Source organism: Vigna unguiculata, chromosome 3 (genome assembly GCF_037176805.1).
Source record: "Vigna unguiculata cultivar grain cowpea cultivar isolate G323 ecotype 2 chromosome 3, ASM3717680v1, whole genome shotgun sequence".
Classification (NCBI taxonomy): domain Eukaryota; kingdom Viridiplantae; phylum Streptophyta; class Magnoliopsida; order Fabales; family Fabaceae; genus Vigna; species Vigna unguiculata.
Window position 1 is genome coordinate 39,758,364 of NC_140794.1, and position 19,942 is coordinate 39,778,305.

At 30.2% G+C, this 19,942-nt stretch overlaps 1 protein-coding gene and 1 non-coding gene across 3 annotated transcripts; both read right to left on the bottom strand.

The window, feature by feature from the left end:
• Positions 1-7,624: 7,624 nt before the first annotated feature.
• Positions 7,625-7,697, bottom strand: TRNAA-AGC (transfer RNA alanine (anticodon AGC)). The gene has a single exon. It is a non-coding gene; the product is annotated as a tRNA-Ala (tRNA).
• Positions 7,698-10,383: 2,686 nt separating this feature from the next.
• Positions 10,384-15,850, bottom strand: LOC114175612 (protein NRT1/ PTR FAMILY 4.6-like). Of its 2 annotated transcripts, XM_028060375.2 has the most exons (5): positions 15,695-15,850; positions 15,459-15,567; positions 15,032-15,249; positions 12,087-12,518; positions 10,384-11,436 (listed from the first exon to the last, which is right to left on the bottom strand). In XM_028060375.2, the coding sequence occupies exons 1-5, from the start codon at positions 15,695-15,697 to the stop codon at positions 10,456-10,458; spliced, it is 1,743 nt and encodes a 580-aa protein (XP_027916176.1). In that variant the 5' UTR covers positions 15,698-15,850; the 3' UTR covers positions 10,384-10,455. The 2 variants fall into 2 exon arrangements, with proteins under 2 accessions (XP_027916176.1, XP_085526621.1); XM_085670495.1 differs by lacking the exons at positions 15,459-15,567; positions 15,695-15,850 and adding an exon at positions 13,010-14,946 and having other exon boundaries at positions 15,032-15,163.
• Between the last annotated feature and the right edge of the window lie 4,092 nt (positions 15,851-19,942).

Consider the following 19,942-nt stretch of genomic DNA (forward strand, 5'->3'; position numbering starts at 1 on the left):
GAATCTTTCCTTTAGTTCTTCCCAAAGTTCTTTGGCAGAGTCAATATGCAGGACACTGTCAGCAATATCAGGAGAAAGGGTTCTCATGATCCACGAAAAAATCATGACATTACACTCTCCCAGGCTTCATAGATGGGATCATTAGGAAGAGGGCTTCATAGATGGGATCATTAGGAAAAGGAGTCTTAATGCATCCATTGATAAACTTGAGCTTGTTTTTGGACAACAGGGCTTTTTGCATGTTCCTGCTCCAACAAGTGTAGTTAGAGTCATTCAAATTGGTAGAAACTAATATCAAACCTGGTTTTCTCCAGGATGTAGATAGTATGGGTTGTTAGGTATGAGAGACTGATCATATTGTGTAACAGAGTGCAGCGGAAGCAGAGCAGGTTAAAAACCTGCTTTGATACCATATTGTGACCGTTGGATGGTGTAAGACCAGTAGGATTTAATTAATTAAATAAATAATTAATTAATAAATTACGGGTGGGGAAATAATTATGACATTTAATTATGGTTGGTATGATGTGGAAAAGTACTAGCTCATGTGGTTGAGAGCACTTTAATTGTGTGAGAGGACTTGGGTTTGAGTCCTATGTATGTTAACTTTTGTTATTGTTTTATTATTTAAATCTGTGAAGTCATGATATGGAATGATATGATAATTGAATTATGATTGTTAACAAGAAACATGAATTGGTTGAATGGTTGTGTATTGAATTGTCATTGGCATGGTCATGGGTTCGAACCTTGGTAATTCTAAATGAAACTATTTTTCTTTTGCTAATGTTAACTTTGGATGGAATTGGAAAGGGTAACAGAAACCTACTGGAATCAGTAGCCAAGGGTGGTTGCAATCACAATTCATAATGAGATATGAATGGCCATTAAAAGTTAATAAGTTGCATTTTCGTTTTTGATTTTTGGGTTAGCCTAAAGCACTAGTTTAAAAGGCAAAAGTGAGGGTTTAGGCAAGGTTTTGCAAGGCTGAATATAGACCTAGAAAACAGAGACGAAAAGTGAGTGAGAGGGGGGTTGGTGTGAGTGAATTTTGAGGCTGGGTGGAGGAAGTCAAGAGTGGCCATTGGTGACCAAGGGAAAGAGCTTGAGGATTTCAAGTGTAGCGAAGGAATTTCCAGGTTAGGGGAGCTGGACTCCGTTTTCTTGTTCTTTTAATAATTGTATGAATAATATGATCATTGGAATGCATATTTTCCCTTTATTCTGTGACATGGATTTTTGGAAATTTTCCAAAATCCGCCTGGCTGGCTATACATAGCCGCCAGGCGGTACATGCCAAATTGTGTGTGTTCTGGGTTCCTTGATGAACCGCCTGGCGGTGAAGCCCTGTACCGCCAGGTGATGCGATGTTGTTACTATGTTTTTGGGTTCTTTGATGAACTGCCTGGCTGTGATAAATTTCCGCCAGGCGACGCAAAGCTGTTGACGCGGTTTTTATGATTCTGTGCATTTTGGGGAGGTTCCAAACGGGGGAAATTCGAGGGTTTGTGGTTACGAGGTGATTGAGGTAGTATTTTGTTGAATATCAGTAGGAATGATCCAAGAAATTGATGGAACAGTGTTAGGGTGGGAAAGCATGGAGACCTTGATATTGAACCACATGAGGTGAACTCGCGAGGGGGAAATATGGTATGGGTCGAGTAGAGAGTTACACATTGGGCGGTATACGAGTGAGTGAGAGTATGATCTAAGGGATAATTGAATAGGGAACATTGCAGGAGAAGGAAGGAAGTTGTTAAGGGATTGGACAGAACCTGGGAATTTCCAGGACTGATGTACCGCCTAGCGGTGCAGAGCTTGCTGGCAGGCGACAGTTCAGGTGGGGTGTTTCTGGATTGAGAGTGAGTTGAGGGTCAGAGGAAGTTCGGTGCGATTATGTGGCATTAAGAAGGAGTCGGGAATTTCGGGATGGTGAGTCTATGAAACGAAATTACAAAAAATGGTGGATGGGTTACATGAGGATCATCGGTAATAAAGGTAAATTAGATACCGGTACGAGTCATAAAGTGGTGACGGGTAATACGTGACCTTAGTGGGCGAAGAGAAAAATAGTAAGGAATACCTGAGATCAGTGGATAAGGGAATACAAGATAGCAGGAACAAACTTTTGTGGTTAAGTGAGTTACTTAAACCAAAATTCTGTTTTGTGTGAGGCAGGTTAATTGGTGAAACCTTAAGGTTAATTGTACTGTCAAATTGGGGTTTGAGAGCAAAGAGGGTAAGTTGAGATGGGGAGTTATATTAACCTCGGTGGCATCTTAATTTGTGTATTGGGAGTGCGTGAAAAGGGTTGTAGAGAAATATTATGGTGAGGGTTGGGTGAATTGAGTTGTAGTGTAATCTGATTGGACAAACTAGAAGTCAATACAGTGCAGCTTACTGATATGGCGCCTAGCGGCAGGGTTGAGACCGCCAGGCGATAGCCAATACACAAATGGTTCTGAAGTGAATGGCGCATGGCGGAGAGGGAGATCCCGCCAGGCGGACGGAGCAATAACAGTGACATTCAAGAGCGTTGGCGCCGGGGGCAACTAGGATTATGTGTTTTGAGGCACTTGGCGCTTGGCGGTACGCGACAACCGCCAGGCGGTTTGGGAGCTGGCAGCGCCTGGCGACATGTGTCCCCCGCCAGGCAATTTATATTGCTGCAGCTTCGAATTTTGATTGTGTATTTGTGATCTACAAGGCGTCTAGTGGTGCTTTAAAGGTGGGGTTGCTGGTGTTCCTTGAGTTGCGGCTCGGAACGTATCCCTTAAGTTGTGGCTCGGGATAGGGGTTAAGCACGTGGTATTCCTTGAGTTGTGGCTCGGAATAGCATCTCTTGAGTTGTGGCTCGGGATGGCGGATGAACACGAGGAACCCTTGAGTTGTGGCTCGGGTTAGCGAGTGTTGCCGGTGTGAGTGTGATGGTTATGGCCAGTACGGATGGGTCCAGATAGATTGCCCTCCTCAGTTGTTGGCTGACGAGTTTGGTAGTCTTGGGACGATACGTACTATGTTTGTATATGGGAACTCTACCGGCGTTACGGTGTATGATCCGTAGCATGGTTTCCCGCACGTGCTCTGTCAGTTGTGGTCGATAGGTATGGCAGCATGTCACCTTGAAGTGATCATTAGATGATGTAGAACACGAATATTCTGATTAGGGGTCAGATGGAAGGAATTAAAGTATAGAACAATGTGGGATGTTAAGTTTGTATAGTGACCTATGTGGATGTAAATAGTCATATATATCTGTAATATTATATATGTTTTATCTTTTAAGCTCACCCTATCTGTGTGTGTTTGGCGATGATCGTGTACGCGGTGCACAGGAACAGATGTTGTTGATGTAGGTGGCTCAGGTGAAGCTTAGTCGCGGAGAGGGGATAGACTCGGGGAAATTTTATGTCTGCTTTTACTTGTTCTGGAAACAGTTGTAAACCCTGAGGGTTGATTTTTATAACATTGTTCTTTTGGTTTTATAACGGATTGTTATGAACGTTATTTGTTTATTTAATAAATTTTAAATTTTCCCGCGTTTTGGGAAAATGAGATGTTATTAAATGCGCTGAATATTTTATTTTCTTTATTTTATTTTATAAATCCGTAATATCCTTACGGGATGTTACAGATGGTGCTTTCCATCACTCCTCAAGAGCACAAGAAAAAATGCAGAGAAGAAAACGGAATGGCAGAACGCGAAAAAGGAAAAGACATGGAAGCACGCAAGGTAACAACAAAACTTTTTCTTTTATTAGAAAAATATTTTGTCTTATTATACAAAGGGGTCAAACCTATATTAAATAGGTTTTGGAAAAGGGACGAGAACCCTAAGTAACTGAATGAAAATCAGTTATCGAGAACTAACTCAAAACAGAAAAACCCTAGAAGAATTTTAATAAGTTACAATAATAAGAATAGAATAATTACAATTTTATTATTTTTCATTATCATAAAAAAAAAAACACACCTCTGCATAGCATATATTTTTACTAGTAAATATTAATAAAAACAAACCACTGTATCAATCCTTGACATGCTATGACTACAAGATTCATGACGATTAAACTTAGAAAAACATGTTGATATATTTATAGATGAATGATATATGAAATATGTTGTGATAACAAAAATTAATTAATCTAAATTTTACTAAAAAGTAGTTATGCTTTTGTATCATTTTCTTAAATCTTCTGAAACAATCGTCTAAACCGGATTCATAAAAGAAGAGAATTAAAAGTGAGAAAAGAAAGTTAAAAAAATTATAAATGGAAAAAGAGAGTTGAACATTAAAAGACCTAAAAAATAATTGGAGTAAAAGTGGAGTCTGATCTTTTATTGATAAAAAATAAAGTTTATAAATAAAAAAAATCAATAATTTCATTTTAGGGTTAAATATATTTTTTATCCCTTAACTTTTAGTGAAAATTATAATTAGTTCCTCTTTGAAACTTTGACCAAATTTAGTCCCTCTAACTTTTAGATAGAATGAATTTAGTCCTTTTAATCAATTTTTGTTAACTTTATTTGAAATTTTAAACGCATTTCATGATAGTATTTAACTTAATATTGAAGCGAAAATGTGTCAAACGATGTAAACAACTTAAATATTATCATGAAATGTATTCGAAACGTCAAAAAAAATATTGAAATTTGGTTAAAATGATTAAATCCATACAATTTTAAAGTTGGGGAACTAAATTGATCTAAAATTTCGAAAAAGAACTAATTCCAATTTTCACTGAAAGTTACGGGACAAAAAGATATTTAACCCTTCATTTTATAAAGGACACAACTCTCGCGCAATAACCAAACCAACGAAGCCACTATTTATGTGGCATCCAGCAATATCAGTGACGCCTAATTGTATATCAACATTCTTGGCTTTCCCTTTTCAGTTTGGATAGACTAATTTGACATGTTAAAAAAAATGTCACATTACTCAATTCAAGGACTTCACTAAGGTCAATGGCGGAGCATAGAAGGAGCTGGGAGGGGCCATGGCCCCCCAAAGATTTTTGAATTTTTTTTCAAATATATATATTTTAAAATTTTAAAATTTTTTTAAATTATAAGTAGTATGTTTTATAAATGGATGAAAAAATTTTATTCTTTTATAAAATACAACCAATTAATGTTAATAGATAATAAAACATAAAATTTAATATATAAAGAATAAAACTATTTAGGTTTAATTAATCTTTTCGTCATTATTTTCATCTAAAAATATCAAGTTGGTTCTCAAGTTTTTTCTAGTCTCAATTTGGTTATGACTTTTGAAAAATTGATGCAATTTGGTTATTCTCATTAAATTTGTTAAAGCGGAACAAGGATTTCATCAAGATTGATAGTGAGAGTATGTTAATTACACCAACAAAACAAACTATCTTTATTTGCAACTTTAAGTTTAATGAAAAAAACATTGATTTGTTTCAAGAAATTTAATGAAAATAACCAAATTGCACCATTTTTTCAAAATTCAGAACCAAATTGAAACTAAACAAAATTGGAGGACCAACTTAAAATATTTGACCTAAAAAATAATAATAAAATAATAATTAAACCAAATATTTTTTAAGATATGTTTTATGTCATTTCTTGTTGTCTTGTTAGTTTTACAAAAATTGTACTTATCTTTCACTCTCATATTTTATTTTTTAAGAAAAAAGTAATTATTTTTTCTCTCATTTCTCATTTGTCTTATTTCTTTTTCGAAGAAAAGAAAAGTAATTCTCTTTTATTTTACTTGATAATGAAATATTAATTTAATAGCTAACATTGTTTTTTTTATCTCATGAGCCTTTGGTATATTCATTTTTTATAAATATAAAAGAAAAAACAATGTATTATGTGTTTTTTCATAACCGAATTTTAATTGTTACTTAACTATACTATATTTTTTCTTTAATATTTACACTTCTCAATTTTTTTAGTAAGGTATGATAAATTATTTTTAATATTATTTTAAAAATAGGTATATTGATGAAGAATAAAAGAATATATTCATTATTCAAAAATGATAAAAGTGAAATTATTCGTGAAGATGAAAACAAGATATATTATATTTTTCACAACATTAAACTAAAGATCAAATTATTGAGTTAGAGGAACCAATTTTTAAAACATTATACTAATGATCCAATAATTTAATGATGAAAGAATTATACTATTTGGCCCCTCCAAAACTTGTGGTTAAGATTCGCCACTGACTAAGGTATTCCTAACAATCCTAATCACAGTTCTTCTACATATCACAACTAAAATGCACATAATCAAAAATTTTCACACTTCTATCATACCACACATGCTCAACCACAATATAACATATTCAATAGAACTAAAAATTAGTACAAATCCCAACAAGCAATAATTATAGGCTTAAGATTTCACAACATGCAATTTCCTTCAACAATTAACACAATACATGAATATTGTAAAAGTTAAAATTTAGTTTCCCTCACCTTGTATGACAACTTTAACATCTTTAAGACTATCTTTAACTTGTATCTACACATAAACAAGAACTATCAACAAATATTCATATAAATGATTCTAAGACATATGCAAACCGAAAAGACCCACATCCAAAAAGAAAACAAATTGGATATAGAAGTCACCGTGATAATTAATCTAATGACCTCGGATCTTCAAACAAATAAACATGGAATGAAAACAGTAAAAAAGAAGATAGAGAGTATTTTAGAGAAAAATTTCTAGAAAAATAGTGTATTTTTAAATAATGAAACTCACTTATGAAATTTCTATTTATATTTAAGCATTTTAATATTAAAATATTCAAGTCTTATTATTTTAAATATACTATCATTCTAAAATATTATTTTGTAGGTGCTTACAATTATATCTTAAATAAAGAGGAAAACTCATATAAAGAGAAAATAAGATAATTTAGTATATGAAATAGTTAGTTAAACTTTTATTATACCAAATATTTTCTTCGATATGTAAAATAAATTAAATTTTAATGATTCAGTAAAAATATGTGGTGCTTTGGATGAATATTATTTGATATGCACTTCTTTCTTCTCAACTATTTTTCAAATCTTTTTAAATGGAATATCAATGTGTTTGGACCAATTATAAAACACTAAGTTTCAATATAAGGAATAAAAGTCACTTGTTGTCAATATCTTTTTTATATTAACAAAAGAGCCTTATATTTTTTAATATGTAAAAACAAGCAACCAAGATGATGGATATGGCAGTCACGACATGAACCTAATGGAAAAATTAAATGACATGAACTCAATTAAAAAAAATATAAATATCTTTAGTACTTAATTAACAAAAAAAGAATTAAAAAAATTTAACTAAAAATACCAAATTTATCATAAAGTTGAAACTTAATCAAATCAATTATAAAAAGATGGTTTTATAAAGTATTTTACAAACTTTATTCAACCCTTATTAACTAACATGTTATTAATTCTTACATACTAAATGTTAAATATATTTCTATAAAATATTATTTTATGGTTATAAAATTATTATTTTGAATTGTTTCTTTGTGTTGAACATAAGTTAGATGAGTAAGATTGGAGATTTTGTTCAGAGGTTCCATGATTTTTTCAGCAAGTTAAATTTATTAACGAAGACCAAAAATTGGAGATGCGGGGTATCGATCCCCGTACCTCTCACATGCTAAGCGAGCACTCTACCATCTGAGCTACATCCCCATACATGATAAATGATCATTTTACAGAAAATAGTACAATACTATTCTGATTAATTTGTTTAGTCTGGGATTTGAATTCTGTTATAAATGGCCCAAAATTAAAGTTACAGATTCATTGTTATACGGTCCACAACTCATCCTTCATTAATTGGTGAAATTAAAACTCTCACCATTCCCAAGGTTCATTACAACATGGTCCATATACTCTCGTTGTTCAAAATGATACCTCAAAATTCAACTATTTTTCTGCTTGTATTTAAGCTGGATTTATATTATTATATCTATGGCATTCGGTGTCACAATTTGAACTTATAGCTCAATAATGATAGTATGTTTTAACACCAAGTTCTTGCTACAAAAATTTTATTAGGAATTTAGGACTTTATGTTAATTATAGACGAGTATTTTTATTAAAAAAAATCTTAAAGTAGAAATTAATTTAAGAAATTTTAAAAATAATTAGTGATTATAATGACTAATTTAAATATCAATTTTAAAAAATATTAATTACTAAAATAATCATTATTATAAATAAAATATTATAATTAGTCATAGAGACTGATTTAAAAACTAATTAATTTAGTAGTCAAAACTTTAGTAGTTAATTTTTAGTGATTAATTAATTTTTTTAGTATAATTTTTTCATAATAATAATTATTTTAATAATTAATAATTTTGTAAATCAATATCTAAATTAATTATTGTAATTACTAGCAGTTTTTAAGACTAAAATTAATTACTATTTAAAAAATTTCTTATCATGTTCGTCACACAAAAAGATTAATATTTCTTGAGTTTGACAATACCAAATAGAATTTTTATTAAACAATGAGTCCTCCATCAATCCAATTTTCTTACTATTTAAGCTGGAGTCTTGTGTAATAAATAATAATAAAATCCTTTTCACCTGACTTTTGTTTTCTAGAAACTGTATTTATATGAGGTTAAAATAAACTTATGATTACACTTTTATCATGCTTATTATTCACCCATTCATAAGGTGGAGACATACACCTTTGATTGCTTGCTAATTATAAAAAAACAAAAACTTTTGATTTCCTTAATATTTTTTTATTCAAACAATTGAAGATACGTAACCTACGAAGCGCTCATTACGAAGTCTCTTAGAACATTTCCACCGTCAAATATATAGTTAAAAGGAAAATAATTTTTTATTATTAAATTTTGACAACTTTTTTATAATTATAGATATATTTTTTAAATAATTATTTTTTATTCTTAATATTACGAAATCATTTAAAATATGACACATCATGTTATAAAAAAATTGTCAAAATTTAATAATAAAAATATTATTATTCTAATTAAAATTACAATAAAGGTGGCACAATACTCCATGTTTGGTTGCTAGCATAATAACAAGTTCAAGGTGGCACAGTAATCACTATATATCAATGTAGTTAATTAATACACAATACACATATGTTTAGCATAATGGGTTTTAAAGCACAAAGCAAGTGCGTTGTAGTAAATATAGGTCATTTACATTTTGTAGTACTTCTTTGTAGCATTACCTTCTACCATTCTAAGCCATGAATCTACCTCTAATAATACCAACTAAAATTCTTTTTCTAATAGCATCCATAATCTCTATCAAACATATCCTTTCATTTAATCTGAATATTTTTCATAAGTGCTTTTCTTATCCACATTGGTGTTATGTTTCGGCTCTCAAAGATCCTTCGACAATTGTGATTGGACAATTTCAAATCTCTAATTTCCCAATCATATTTTGACTCTCGTTAGTTATTAGTTATTAGTTATGAATTAGGGTTCCTAAGGTACTAATTATCGTTTCCCTACACTGGTTAGTTATCAACATTTTAAATTCATACAATATAGTTATCTAACGTCATTAATTATGGAGAATGCTAAAACTTTGTTTATATCCTATAGGAACTATAGTAATACAATATTCTTTTAAAGGATGTTTTAACTAATTTCTCTATTCTATGCCAACCCAAAACACAATATACGCAAACTTTTATCAGCAAATTACTATAGCTAAGAAAATGGTTTTCATTAACAAATAGTTATTACTATTATATTTGCAAATATACAAGTTATTTAATATTTTTTAGGCAATAAAAATATTTAATAAAATAGGGCTCTTTAACCGACAGCCCTCGTAGGGTACTCGTGTTAACATGCCCATAATCTTATTATATATCTTTTGTCGAAATTAAATGTTACGTATGAACCTTCTCTCTTTAAACATTAATTTGAAAAATAAAAAATAGAATTATATGTATTTTAAATATGTGTGTATTTAAAATAAAAGAAAAAGAAAAAGGAAAAGATTATTTAAATATCTATGAATGAAAGGTGTAATTTAGTAAAAAGAGGGGTTTCATACAAAATAAAAATACCATTGTTAGTTTTTTTTTTTTTTTTATCTAATTAAGCATTGGGGCTCAAACTTCACTCCAATAGCAGCAAAACCATCTACCACTAAATTAAGTAAACAATTTGAGTAAGGGCACGTGCAAGTTATTTGCTCTCACCTAAACCTACTCTTAATGAAAGCGCATTTGATTAGACACGATGAACCCCTCTTCACTTTTTTTAGTGACTTTTTTTCCTTTCCTTTCTAACAGAGAGATTCTATCTCTCTCTTTCTCACTCTATTACATTAAATTTCTACCGCTAGGAATTGCTGGAAAAGATTTTGATCAATGGCCTTGTAAACTTAAGGCCTTATGTATATACAATTTGAAAACATTTTTCCTTTGTTTTCTTCATCCAGTTGAAGTTCCTGTCCCTCTATATTTGTATTTGATAGCCCAAAACAGGTAATGTAAGAAGTTCAACGCACTTAGCACACACATAAGCCAGTAAAACCTGTCTAGGTCATAGTGGTTAAGGTTGGCCCCAGATAGCCATGGTCTGTGTGAGGTATTGCCAGTGACACTATTTACTATTGCTACAATTGCTGAACTTAGGTAGTATCCCACAGCCAAAGAGGCAAAAGAGAGTGATGTGGCCAAAGATCTCATGCTAGATGGTGCTTCTGTGAAGAAAAATTCTAACAATCCAGCCAAGGTGAAAAGATCAGCAGATCCAAGGAACAGGTACTGGAAAGCAATCCAGAAAAATGTGATAGGGAGTGGTTTGGTTGCATCATCTAAAAGGCCTGAATGAGTTGCCACCCTTTTTCTCTTCACTTCAACAACCGCTGCCACTGCCATAGCCACTATGGAAAGGACTAATCCAATTCCAATTCTTTGGAGGTGAGAAATTCCCATCTCTGTTTTGGTCACTCTTCTTGCAAATGGTATGATGATGTGGTCATACACTGGTGCTAGGATCATGATGAAGATCACTGGGAAGATTGGTAAAGAGGATGGTGGCACCTTTAGAGAACCTAGTTTGGTGTTCATTGTTGCAGCTTGTTCAACAGAGAAGGTGGATAGTTGAGCCAGGCAGCAGTTTAGCATAATGGTGCAAGCAAATATGGGTAGTACCTTCAGCACTATCTTCACATCTTCAACTTGCTCCACAGTGCATTCCACTGATGAACACATTGGATTGCTTTCAAGAGCTCTATTCAGAAATTTTAGGGTATTTGTTGGGGCTTGTCTTTCCTTGTTTGCAATGCCAGCTTCTTTTTCTTCTTGTCTTCTACCTGAGATTAGATTAGAAGGGCTTGAATTCATATTCACCACTGCACTGCTAGAATTTCTATTGAAGCAGCCGCTTAGTGAAGCAGCAATTAGTACCTGCTTGGTCAAAACCAGGAAGAATACATAATTCAAACAGTGAAGATTGTTATGGAGCATTGAAATTAGGAAAACTAAAGTTTCTGTGCACTTCTTAACAGTGGAAGTTTTTCTATGACTTATTTAATTTTTTTTTTCAATAAACACTTAAAAAATTATAATATTTTTTTTCTATAAATTAAACTTAGATTATATAAATTGAAATGATTTTGTGAAAAAGTGAAAAAACTTCCAAAAAATAAACATATAAATTAACTTTTACTAATAAGAAAAAATTAATTCATTTTTTTCTGATGTATATTTATTAGAGCAATTTAACTTGTCTTCAAGCTGTTTTTTTTTTTTTTCATAAAGAAGCTACTTTAATTTTTAAAAACATTTTCTAAGTTTTTTTATTAGTGTCCTTTATTCAGTCTTTAAAATATATTGATCGACAAAGATTTTTAAAGTTTAAAATATATTCAATTTTTTTTAAAATATTAATATAGAGTAATACTCTCAGTCGAGGATAACAAAAAACAAATTCTCACTAAGAACTCTTTGGTTCATCATCTAAAAGAGAAGAAGAAAAAAATAGAGCAAAACCCCTTTCTAATAACCAATGATATTGGGAGCACCAACACTTAATAGTTATAAGTTATTATTTTTACCTTGAAAATGGTTGTGAGTGGACTTCCAGAAGGGATCTTGCTCCTATAAGTAGCAGAGCCTGCCAAGAACACAGGGATAGATAGAACTATACTGATAGTAGAGATTCCAAAACCCCATTCCCACCCTTTGTTGTCTTCAATCCACACTACAAATGTAACTGCAATAAGGCCACCGCAAGATAAGCAAAAGACAAAGTAGTTGAAGAAGGTTGATCTTTGCTTTCTTCCAGATGGGGTAGCCTCATCAAATTGCTCAGCACCGTGTGCAGGTAATGACCCCTTAATTCCTCCAACTCCAAGAGCCACCAAATAAAGTCCAGCAAATAACATTGCTGCTTTCCCACCACCAACTTCATGACATGGAGTGCTTGGATCACATGCTGCAGGCTTCAGTGAAGGCACACGAGCTTGTACTGTCAGTATAATCAATCCCTGCACACACAAGTTCCTATTCCCTTAGCCATGTTCAGTGCAGAATAAGAGATATAATAAGAATACGATGTACAAGTATTGAGTCTGAAATTTATGAAAATGTTTGTATTTGATTGTTATGTGACTTAGAGTTGAAGGAAAAACAATTTAAATACACATTTTTTTTCTTTAATATCTATGAACTTCTTATAGAAAAACCGTGATAAGGATTTAAACTTCAATATAGACAATACTTTGAAACTGATAATTAACTACAACGATCTTTTCTCTTTACCGATAAGAAAGTAGTTGTAGTTGTACATAAAATTATACAGTACTAAAGAATCTGAGGAAAGGTGAAATAGACACAAGAAAAAAAAATGGTATAGAAACAGTATATTATAAATTTATTGCATGGACATATAACATATCTAGTTACTGTTTGAGTTCTGAATGCACTTATGAACATGAAATTTTGAAAGTCAAACATAAAAGACTAGTACAACGTGTACCATTTCTAAAATGTGACCAAATAAGGAAGTGTCACCATCTGTTTGATGAAAATTAGCCACGTAAGTGGAGCAAGGCCATGTGCTCAACCCCACTTCAGCCCCTGGACTGTATAGCATAGAAAATGACTTATTGTATTACTCTATCAACTACAAATCATGATACGTCACTTTGAGATTTTGGCATCTTAATTATAAGGTATATCTTCCATATACAGTCCTATAGCATGTGATATTTTGCAGCTCTCACAATGTAACTGTCAAAACGACATCTTTGGTTTCATGAAACTTCTCTAGCTATACCCGAGGTTGGCCATGTTAAATTGTTTGATCACAAATATCTTGAATTTTGTTATTTCCTTTTTACCTACTTTCAGCCCCACAATGATGAGTCCAAACATCATAAATAGTAACGTGTAATTAACATACGTTGGCCTTTAATTGCACCTCTTAGTTTTTTTGAAGTTCCAGAGGATTTGACTTTGAATTGCGTGTTAGATAAGCCTTGGCATGGGGCATACCGAAAACAAACTAAGCAATAAATAACTAGGAGTTTGTATAATAATATCTATTCAATAAAGTACTGACTTTTCAACATCAATTTTTATTACTCTTCCCTAGAAAACAGCCTGTTTTGCTCACTCAATGTAAAGTGACGTGAATTTTCATATAAAATTTAAGATAGTATTTATTAAAGGTTTCGTGAACGAAAAAAAAAATCATAAATGAAGCAAATGTCAGAGAACAGACTCAAGAACGCATACAAATGGTGTGAAGTTACTAATTACCAATCATATTTTATTTTGCCTTTACCAAATTCAAATAAGCACTTATAATGCAGATGCATGCAATTCTTCTAGAGATTTTAATTGTTTATTTTGGGCAAAATATAATGAAGTTTGTGAAAAGTTTGAAATTTTAGAAAATATTAAATAGTAAATATAATTGAAAGAGGAGGAAAATATTTATATGTATGAAATAAGTGCCCTTGGTTATTAGCAGTGATGGCGTACAGAGAAGGGCATGTGTTTTTGAGAAAGCCAAAACGACAACAGATGTTACTTTCCATGTTCAAACACGACCGAACGAAATCTCTATTTATCCAACATGTGGCAGTGGCACAAAAACATAGGGTCCTAGGCATTCTCATAGGAAATTATTTATACGTTGCATGAGAGATGCATATAAATAGCTGGGTCCACCTCTATCTTTTAAATTAAATTAATTTTCTTCTGACTTTTTTTCTTTTTTCTTTTCTAATGACACCAACAATAGTAAACACATATGAGAAGAAAAAAAAGAGAAACAAAACTCCCCCACCAACATTATTGTTATTTTGTCTCGTACACTCTTATGTGTCACAAGCCACTTTTTTGTTTTTCTCTCTGCCACTGTTTGTCTTTCTTAGCCACCACTAGCAGTAGATTTCTTACACAATTTGGAGTTCAAGGTTAGCGTTGTACCAATGTGAGGAGAGAAAAAGCTACCCATATGCTTTTCTTTTCTTTCTTTTTCGCTCTTTCCCTTTCCCATTTGGTGGTGCCTTAAAATATGATTCTTGACTTAGACCAGTATCTAAGTGGGCGTTCGCTCATGCAATTCATGAGGTTTTCTGTGACCGAGTGCGCGAACGAATGCAGCAAAAAGAAAGCGAATCAAAGGGGGAAGATAAGACAGTTTTCTTTTTAATTAATTAATCGTTTTTTCAAAATCATTGACATCTTTCAATTCTATTATCGCGATTTGGTTGCATCATTTGATGCAGCCCCATCTTGCAAGTTGTGTTTGCACTTTGCAACTTGCGAATTGACTCAGATTCTGGTTAACACACACATCATGGTTTTGAAAGACGCTTGCTCTTTAAGGAACCCAATACTAATCACAACTCAATCTCTTCTGTCCCCTTCCCTCTTCTCACTCTTCCTATTCAACAACAATTTCTACAGTGGGAAAGGGAAACAACAAATGCAAAATTAAGAGAAATTAAAAAGGAGAAATGGTACTCTGATGGTGGAAGATACATACCAGGAATTCAATCACTGCGCTGATAAGATATATGTGATAAGTTGTCAAAAAAGCATCGCATAGAAAACCTCCAAGGAGGGCAAGGAGGAAAGCAGTTCCCATGAAATTTGTGACATTGTTGGCAGATTTGGAAGGAGACATATGCATGTACTGAATCATGTACAGCACCAAATTGCTTGCATTGGCTAGAAATGCAAGATTCTCCAATACCTCCACCACTGCACAAACACAAAAACACACACAACACACACAGAAATTAGTGCCGACATACACATGACAGATAACAAAAAGACCCACTTGGACCAGTTTTAGCACCAATCCCACCCAATTTATCACACTCACAACAAACACATGCATTCATCCCTCACACACACATCATATAAACTATTGAGTGATAGAGAGAAGGGATCAATTTGGGACAACAGACCCAAAACAAAAGAGGCTGCAAGCATGCCGCCATGGCGGCCTCTGAGAGCAGGCTTGTTCCTCCAGTTCACATAGCCTTCCCATCTTGTAATCTGGTTTTGTTCCAATTCCTATACAAGAGAATCAGAAAAAGAAAAAGTAAATTAAACTAATTAAAATTATACATGAGTAGCAGCATGTGATATAGATTAATTGAGGAGAAGAAAGGTGAGAGGGAAGAGAAAAGAGAAAACCCACCATGATTCTGGGTCTCTCTCTGTGTTTGTGTTTTGTTTTGGGTTTGAATCTGTGAGAGAGAGAGTTAGGGGAGAAAAAGAAAGATAGGTGGTGAAGGATTTAAAGGGAGTGGAGAAGGAGGAAGGAAAGGTGCAACTTGGGCAGAATGGTCTAGACACTGCTCTCAAACTATTAATAATAATTTGACTTTGTTTTCTTCTATGCACTCTTTAAGAAACGTATATTTAGTTTATAAACTCTCTATTTAATAATAAATGCATAACAAAAGAAGAAATAAATACATGAATTTACTTCATACTTGGCAAATTCATTATCATGTATTAATTTAAACTATTTTTACAATATTTTTACAATTTGGAGTAGAGATGTTGAATAATGAGTATTTAATTAATCATTTATTGATAGATAAGTTTAAGTATCATGATATTCGATGTATGATGCACAGATACAATACTTAATACGTTTATCGGATATGACATGTATCTGATACATCGATACATTTATTTTTAAAATAATAGGATACAATATGAATAATGAAAAATGTATAATAATTTTTACAAACATAATAAATATATGATTGTTAGTGTGTGAATCCAAATATTATAATCAAAGACCAATTATTTTAGTAGTCAAAACCTTGTAGTTAATGTTAGTGACCAATTTAAAAATTAATTCATCATTAAAACTATTTTAATTATCAAATTAGAGACCGATTATAATTGTTTGAAACTATTTTAGTTGTCAATTTGGTCACTACATAGTGACTAATTATTTTTTGTCACTAAAATTTGTCATTATTCAAAGATTTTATTGTAGTGTACTACTACTTTATAAATTAGATACTTCATTGATAAGTATCGTTAAAATATCCTAAAGTATCGGATACGATACGTGTCGGATACGGATACATGACTCAAGTTGAAGTATCGATGCATCATAGTATCCGATCCACCAAATACATGAATTTTATTTTTTAAATTCATCTAATTAAAATAAAATTATTAGTGAAAAAAATTATTCATGAAATAATTATTTAAAATTTGATTTTGTATATTTTTTTATCTTTTTATTTAGATCTATGAAATCAAATTTATTTTGTAAAAGATTATTCTTTTAAAATTTATATTTATACATAACTCATTTAAATTTTGTTTTTTTAAAGATTAAATTTATTTACATTAATATATTATTGAGTAATTTGATTTAAATTGTACTTAAATTTTCATTTTTTATAAAAATTTGTATTTTAAAAAAATTATTTAAAATCTTAAAAAATCAAATATAAAATAGTCAGTGGTATAAAAAAAACATATGGGTAGTTACAAATTAGAAAATGATTTTTTGACTACTAAATTTTGACAATTTTCTCTTACAACCTTAAGTGTCATTTTTTAAGTGGTTTTCCATTTTTCTTTTTCTCATTCTCAATGTTTGAAAACCACTCAGAAGATGACACCTTATGTTGTAAGAGAAAGTTGTCAAAATTTAGTAGTCAAGATATCATTGTTCTTACAAATTTGTTTAGATGAGACATGTAAACACTACATGTACGTGATCTAACCTCATCTTATCTCTAGTTTCAACCTAAAGTCTATCTTATTGACCAAGGCGTTCGAGCCGAATCAGATTGAAAAGTTTCAATTTTTTTAAAGATAATGATATTTTAACCCATTTTTAACACACCACTTCAATCACATTAGATCATCACATCACTAAAAAGAATCAAAATAGATGGATGATCTAATGGTGATTAAAGTAATGGGTTAAAAGTGGGTCAAAAATAGTGAGTTAAAATATCATTATCCTTTTTTTTAATGTGAGCAAACTAAACTCAGTTCACTTAACTTTCGAGTTAAACGTGCTTGATGTGAGTTGATTCGTAACCCACCAATAATGACCATTTATTACTTTTTTATAAATTTTTCATAAATTTTTGTATTATAATTATTTAATACTAAGTTGTTAATTCAGAGGTTTTTAAATACCAGAAAGTCCAATCATGTTTGTTGATTTAAATGTTTAATTTACTTCTTTGTTAAGTTATGTAAATTGAAATTTTAATTTTTAATTACTTTCTTTATAATAATATTTAGTGAAATAGGTAAACATTTTGATTGTAAATTCACTTTAATTATACTACAATCAATATGTAAAATAAATTAAAAGAACAAAACATATTTAAATGAGTCCACCTACTAACCTTTGAATTCAAAATGAAGATTACAAAATTTATAGTTCATAAAAAAGTAAACAAGATTGAACTAATTTTTAGCTCGTGAGAGACAACTTATACCTATTGTGTTGACTCACTTTTAATACCCATAATTTTTACTCTATTATAAAATGGATTTTTTTAAAAATAAAGGAGTCTTACTCTTCTAACTTTTTTTATATACAGAAAGTAATAGATGATATAAATAATTCTTTTCGATTTTAATATATTTTATATATTTAATATTCCAAGTCTAAGTTTTAAAATTTCAAAATGTTTTCTTTTCAAATTTTGACACTACTTCAATGAAAAAATTTATAAAATTAATAATTTTATTCGACTATCAACATAAATATATTTTTAAAACAAAACTATAAATTTATACTTATAACTCAGGTTCTTAAATAAGATTTAGAGTCTTATTTTATATGTGCTAGTCTTCAAAATTTTATAAGAATCAAATTTTAATATGATTTACATGAGTCTAGAACTTTTTTATGTTATTTTTATGTTTTGCTTTTAGAATATAATAGTTTTGATATATTAAAAGAGTTTTTAGTATATTTTAAAATATTAATTAGAAAAAATGAACTCAAAAAAAAATTCAAATTTGACTTTTACTTTGTAGATGCTATTTTTGTTTTCTTAAAGGGATGATATTATTTTTTTTAAAAAGTAATTCAATATTTAAATTTAGTGATATATTTAAATTTACTAGTTGCACCTAATTTCTTTTTCATTTTTTTTATATTTTATACGTTTATCTATAACAATATATAGAGATTTCTTTTTTTGTGTCTACATTTCAAAATATCAATTTTATCCTTCAAAATATAATTATTTATTAAATTTTTAAAAATTGAACGTTATTTTTACAAGTTTTTTACAAAATCATTTATCTCTTCTTCTTCTCTTTTTTTTATTAGTGATTATCCTCTCATCTTTTTTTATTTATTTCACTTTATTTTTCATAAATATAATTTTATTTTATATATTAACTTAATAACATTACAATATCATTACTTATTAATATAATCACTTATTTATACTAGTTATATTTTATGAGTTTTCTCTTCTTACAGTTGTTTTGTTGTCTCTCCGGTTCATAGGTGATTAGTATGCATTTATGTATCATTTACTCTAGTAAACTTTTCGTTTATGCTATTTCTCTTTTTTTTTTCTTATTTCTATAAAACTTTAGAGAGAAAAATGCATTTTTTTTAGTTAGTTTGTTTTAGTTTGCTTATGCTCATTGATAATGAAATGAAATAATTTATAATTATAAGCCTTTTTACATTATTATTAGATTTTTCTATATTATTATTGAAGTATGCATTTATTTATCATTTCCTTTATAAACTTTCAGTTACACTATTTTTTTTCTTATTTCTAGACGCATTTTTATATTATTATTAGACTTTTCTATATTGTTATTGAAGTATGCATTTATTTATCATTTTCCTTATAAACTTTCGGTTACACTATTTTTTTATTGTTAGATTCAAAGGTATGAGAAGTCTAAAATAAACTTTAAAAAAATAAGGTATTTTATTTAAAATTTATTTTTAAACTTTATTTTATACAAAATAATTTAATATATTATAATTAATTTTATTTAATATTTTTTTTCTAATTTATACTAAGACAAATTCGTTTAATTTTTTTAAAATAAACTTTTATTATCTTTAACTTTGTTAAAAAAATTCTTTCGATCGAAGAGACTAGTATTGAAATTGTTAACCTAATCCCAAATTATATATGTAATTGAAAAATAATCTATTTTTTTATATATAATTCAGAATGTCAATTAATTTATTATTTTCTTAACTTATAATTTTCCTAAAAATATTTAATTCTGAAAATCAAATTAAACTTAATTATCTTTAAGGAGAGTTTTTCTCTATGATTTTTGTTACAAAAACTTATACTTGAATTATTTTTCTAAAAAAGCTCAACTTTAAATGTAGAGTTTGGATTTATATTTTATTTTCCTATCACGTTTTTTGTTTTTTTTAATTCTTGTGTTCAATTAATCT

Coding starts and splice junctions, on each gene's coding strand:
- LOC114175612 (XM_028060375.2), bottom strand. Junction 12,519..15,031: donor GCGCAGTGATTGAATTCCTG/GTATGTATCTTC, acceptor TTGTGTGTGCAG/GGATTGATTATACTGACAGT. Junction 11,437..12,086: donor CACTCACAACCATTTTCAAG/GTAAAAATAATA, acceptor TTGACCAAGCAG/GTACTAATTGCTGCTTCACT.